This window comes from Hemiscyllium ocellatum, chromosome 12 (genome assembly GCF_020745735.1).
Source record: "Hemiscyllium ocellatum isolate sHemOce1 chromosome 12, sHemOce1.pat.X.cur, whole genome shotgun sequence".
In the NCBI taxonomy this organism is placed as follows: domain Eukaryota; kingdom Metazoa; phylum Chordata; class Chondrichthyes; order Orectolobiformes; family Hemiscylliidae; genus Hemiscyllium; species Hemiscyllium ocellatum.
Window position 1 is genome coordinate 79,195,927 of NC_083412.1, and position 6,000 is coordinate 79,201,926.

Below are 6,000 nucleotides of genomic sequence, written 5' to 3' on the forward strand. Positions count from 1 at the left end.
TATGCTCTTCTTCGAAATAATGCAGTGGGACCTTTCACATTCAGCTGATTGGGTAGAAGAGTTGGCAGTTTAATGTCCCATCTGAAGAATGGCACTTTTAATGATGTAACACTCTCCCTGTATTCCAATGGCAAGCCAATGTTGATTAAAAACTTCAACTTAGAACCTTGAGATTTGCAGCCAAGTGTGTTACCCACTGAGCCAGCCCTGACACTGAAGGAGGAGGGTTGTTTTAATTCATTCACGGGGTATATGCATCATTGGCAAGACCAGTATTTATTGCCTATCCCAAATTGTCCAGAGGGCAGTTAGAGCCAACCATGTTGCTGTGGGGCTGGAGTCAAATGTAGGCCAGACTGGATAAGGATGGCCATTTCCTTTCCTAACAGATGTTAGTGAACCAGATACATTTTCTTAACAATCGACAATGGTGTCATGGTCATTGTTAGATTCTAAATTCTAGAATTTAGTTATTGACTTCAAATTCCACCATCATTCATTTCATTAATATCTTAAAATGATACTGTCAGCAGCAAAAATGCATTCATGCATTCAAATTAAATTACCTTTCTCATTACTTTTTTACAAAGCCTTTGGCATTAAATGACAGCAGAAATTGCTGGAGAAGTTCAGCAGGTCTGGCAGCATCTGTGGTGAGAGAGCAGGTTTAACATTAGTTTACTTAAAATAGTAGACTTGGAAAGTTTTTTCCAAATGTGTGAATACATTTATTACTAATGTAGACATTTTAATATCAACTTTTATTGGTTTTCCCTTACTGCTGCTTAATCTCGAATATCAGAATGTTTATACCAAAGAAGTACTTAAGCTGTTATTGATGCAGCAAAGAAAACATTTGCAAACTGAAAAGACTAGAGACTCAGAAGTGTTAAGTATTCAAAATATTTCTTGTGCAAGTTCTTTGCTGTACCTCAGTTGATTCTGACAAAAAGCGAGCTGAACAACTCATCTTTCTACTTTACACTGCCATAACAGGTTTAGATTTGCCTAAAAGTAGTAAACAACATCATTAGAATCCTACAGATGTAGTATTTTTAGGCTGTACTTATTTCAAGGAATTTCTAGGATGAGGTGCAATTTTTGCCTTTTTTGATGGTTTCTGCTGTTACTACTCAGTACTTTTCTTTTACAAAATTGCAAAATCTTACAAAGCATAAGATTGAGCTTTCAAAGGCCATTGATGACAATCTACTTCAGTTACAGATAAATGTTGGTATAGATTAAATCCTACTAGGTGTTTAAAAGATCCAAAACAAAATACCGTATAATTAACTGGGGTGGTTGGTTTCTAGGGCATACCTATACAGTCAGAGAAGGATGGGAAGATGATGATGGGAGGAGATCTGCGTTGTGCGGGTTAATTTGATTGACCATATCATTTAAATTCTGTTTTGATGGATGTTATTCTCCTGTTACTGTGGTGCTTTATATATTCACATTGCTCCCATACATAGTTTGGCTCTTTCAGAAAAGAACCAAGTTTTTTCTCATCTACACCCTACCCTACCCCAGGACTGCTGTAAAATTATCATATTCAATGGTATTCAGTAGTTATGTTCAAGAGGAAAAACATCTTCCCCCATTATATATTAATGTTTTAACCATTCTGCATCTGACAAAAGTTCCTATAATTTACCTTACAGCTACAGTAACAACCAATTTAATATAATCAGTAGTGTTTGTAACATGCCTTATTTCCTCCTCCTAGAAGTGGCGTAAATTCAGAGGAAACTGTTTCATGGTTTTGACATTACCAGGAGCTTGGAAAACCTGTAGTTTCCCATTACTTTATTTGTGACGATATTTTGGCTAGTCAGAGTCAAGTTTCCAACTAATCAGCATTTTTTCTTTGGTAATAATTTATAATTTGTTAGAAATTTGGCATTGTTCATTTTTCCTGATGAGTGCAAATGGAAAAGCTTCAGCAACATGTCTGTCTTTTCAGCCACACTCAGCTACAAAGCGATTGTATAGCAGCTGTCAGCATTTAAGTAACTGGGGATATTTTTCATTGCAGGTGCTTCTGATCTAACAGCATTTGGAGACCCAAGAATGGGCATTGACCGTCAATTCTCAGCCCTTCCTTCTCTTTCTGACAGTCGCTTCACAGATCCTCGAATGCACTACCCAGGACCATTTGCATACACACCTACCCCCGTCACTACAGGCATAGGAATTGGCATGTCTGCTATGACAACTGCAGCACGTTACCACACATACCTGCCTCCTCCTTACCCAGGTTCTGCCCAAGGTCAAACTGGACCCTTCCAAACCAGTTCTTCTCCTTACCATCTATACTATGGCACCTCAGCTGGATCCTACCAGTTTTCCATGATGACGGGAGGAGACCGGTCGCCACCCAGGATTCTACCACCCTGCACTAATGCATCCACAGGATCTAGCCTCCTCAACCCAAACCTTCCCAATCAAAGTGATGTAGTGGACGCAGATGGGAGTCATAGCAACTCTCCAACAAATATGAGCACCACAGGAAGACTGGAGGAAGCGGTGTGGCGGCCATATTGACTATGAAGCATCTTCACCTCAATCAGCGAGCTCATGGATTCCTACATCAATGGCAAAGCAAGTGCAGGATTTTCATTAGACCTGGAAACTTTGGGGGCACTGAGAAAACCATGATTGGGATCATTGAGTGTGTAAGGAAAATATTTGTATTTGTTCGGTTACATTTTGCCAGGTTTATCGTCTTTGGAGATTCATCCGAGTTGTTTTGCATCTACTGGCAAAAAGTCTTTTTGTCTCGCACCTTACCTTGTATGAAGCAAAACAGTTTTTTTTTGCCTGAATTTTATTAAAATAAATGAATATTGTTGCCTACAGATTGAAAGGAAGTTGCCAGCTTGCCTTTTCATCTGTCATCGGTTTCCTTTTTCAAAAACGTTACAGCTTCAGTTTTCAGTCAAATTGACTACTGTGCAGCGAGTAATGCAAGCAGGCCAGATAGTTTGCAGTTTTTTTAAAGCAAGTTAATAGCATTTATGAAATAAAAAATCCAAAAAAAGACAATAAACACTTTTGTTAACCAAATGGGATAGATTTCAGTTACAGAAAATATATGGAGCAAAGCTTGACATTATTTTGTGTTTTATTTCAACATCTGTGTTAGTTGCTTGACTTTCCTACTGGCGCATTACATCCAAAGAAGCAGGGCTTGCCTGAACTGTGCCAGAAGTATAAACATTTAAGATGGACTTTTAACAGTACAGCGGGGCAGCAGGTAATCAGGAAGGCTAATGGAATGCTGACCCTTACTTCAACGCAGTTGGAGTATAAGAATAGGGAAGTTTTACCGCATATGCACAAGTACTGGTGAGACGACATCTGGAATACTGTGAGCAGTTATTTTTTATTTTTAAAAAAATCACTTCATTGGAAGCAGTTCAGAGAACGTTCACTAGGATGATCCCTAGTATGGAGGAATTGTTTATAAACAAGAGATAAACAGGATGGGACTCTACTCTTTGAAATTTAGAAGAATGAGAGGTAATCTAGGACCAGAGGATATAGTCTCAGGATAAAGGCTGGCAATTTAAGACTGAGTTAAGACTCTGTCAGAGGGGTGAGAGTCTTTGGAACTCCATGCCACAGAGAGCTGTTGAGGTCCTTGTGTATATTTAAGGCTGATATTCTTGATCAGTTGAGGTTACAGGGAAAGGGGAGGAAAGTGGGCATGAGGAATGTTGAATCAGCCATCATCTTATTGAATGGCACAGCAGGCTCAAGGGCCTAAATAGCCTGTTCCTATTCCTATGGTCTTGTGTTTTTTTATGCTTCAATTCACCTTTTTAAAAACAAATCAATGGCTCCCTGCCACTGGGGCTTGGCAGATATTGTGGACAGAGAGGGCAAACACTAGGTTGCACCATTGTTCACAATTCCTTGGTTGTTGGAGAGGGTGGAATTGAACTTGATGTAGGCCAGGTGAGACACAGTAATAAGTGTCCATCTTTGAGGTGAGATGATGCACTGATTTGGAGATTACAACAAAAAAAAATCACTTGCAAATTCAACCTATTTTCTGAAAAAGTTTAGTCTATGCCTTTTTTGTACAGAACAAATGATCACAATGATATCTATAGTGGTGGAAGTCCATTGATGGGCTTTGGGCACTTGCAGACACATTGATCAGTTTGGGTAAGGTTAACAGTGCAATTTGTATATGTTGTAGCATAAAGAGGCATTGATAGTAACTCCTCTTCTGATCCTGGTTTCAGTTCGAATCTTTTTTCTTCTAGAGTCAAATGGTTAATCTCCCAAGAAGATATCTGGTATATTGAGCTTTGATTTCCCCAACACTTAGCATCTGTTAGTAGTGCCAGTAGAAGAGTGTTAGTAACATTTCCAGATGTTGGCCCATTGGCACGTAAACCACAGTGGACCTATTAAGCTTTGCAAACATATATTTGAAAGAAGGAAGATGGTCAGTCAACACTGCTATATCAAATGACTCCAGACATGTCAGGCACCAGAGAAAGACAGGCACAGGAGCAGCAGACCTCAGATCCATCTGCATTCTGCTCTGGTTACTGGACCCAACTGCCAACAAGTCATGACTTTTATAATAATTGGTTGAATGTTATTTAATTTCCATTGTGAGTGTATTACTTAATTTGCTGGTCAACACAAAAGATCATGGGAAAGCAGGACTTTAAATCAATGTTTCAGAGACTGGAACATGATTCAAATAAGGAAGGTCCAGGGCTGCTGGCAGCAAAACAGCTGGATTTGTTATTTAAAGCTTTGGTTTCCAAGAGTTCCTTATTGATTCTTTAAAACAGTATATAAGGAGCACTTATGTTATTTGCTACCTTACAATAGTAAGATATGCCAGCTGTCTTAAATATGTATGCAGTGTGTTGACTAAAGACTGGATAATTTACGTCATTCTGATGAGCTATAAGATTGTTATCGGTTTCTTGAGTCAAGCTCATTATTGTGTCTATATTTGTAAATAAGCAAGAGTTTTTTTCCAAGAAAATTTCCAGCTATCATTGCTAGTAATTGTACAAACACCACTGCGCTTCAGACTTTTCTTTTCAACGATTTTTTTCAAACAACTTCTCAATTGCATTTGCAAAACTCCTGTAGTTTATGTTGTCATTTTTCGAACCTAGATGTTGTAAGTGTAAAGTTAACACGCATTAAGAAAGCATTTCCTGTTCGCTGCAACCCAGCTATTGGATGCCTTTTCTCCAGCACAGCAGCTAACTCCCACAGAGGATAGTATCAGAGCGGCTGGACTGCTGCAGGTTTTCTGATGAACGTATTGACATTCATACTCTTTGTACCAAAGTTTGTTGAACAATTTCATAGTTATATTGTGGCTGGCTAATAAATTAGTTTGTTGAACAATCATTGACTTACATCATTTATTATCTTTCTGAGAGTTATTGCACTCATCTTTCACTTTCCCCGCTCTTTGCTTAACCCTCCTATCCCCTCTGTCTTGTTCCCTCCCCTTCTCTCTTGCTGCCTCCTTTTCTCTTCTTTCGTTCTCATCCCTCCTCCCCTTACTCTGAGCACCTTTCCACCACAATTTCACCTCTCTCGTCCTCAAGCCATCAGCTTGCATTGGAATGTAATTCCTCCCTGATACCTTGATCATGGAAAGTGATAGAGCTTATCCCAATGCTCCTACAGCCAATGACCATACACCTTCCAGCCTGGATCAGGTAGAATTGATTAGGAGAGTGAGTCTTGACTGACCTTATACCTGCCTACTTTGGAACTCTGAAACTATGTTGTCAAGGCCATTTCAAGTACACCTCACATTGATTTTGCAAAGAGTAGGGATACAGCCCATTTGGGAAGCTTGCATAAGTTACTTACGCAGACGTGGCCATATTTATTTCTGGTAACCAATTGCTAACTGTTCTGTTTTTCCATTAAACTTGCCAATGATCCTGTCACAGTTTCTAATTGTTTATCATGAATGGCACTTCCCAACATTAACAACAC

General features: G+C 39.1%; 1 protein-coding gene across 3 annotated transcripts in view; it reads left to right on the forward strand.

The window, feature by feature from the left end:
- Positions 1-5,394, forward strand: part of runx1 (RUNX family transcription factor 1) — a 233,737-nt gene extending 228,343 nt beyond the window's left edge. For all 3 annotated transcript variants that reach the window (XM_060833748.1, XM_060833749.1, XM_060833750.1), the window contains one exon: positions 2,039-5,394. In XM_060833748.1, coding sequence (XP_060689731.1) covers positions 2,039-2,547 — 509 coding nt within the window. In that variant the 3' untranslated portion in view covers positions 2,548-5,394. The remainder of the gene's footprint in view (positions 1-2,038) is intronic.
- The last annotated feature ends 606 nt before the right edge of the window (positions 5,395-6,000 follow it).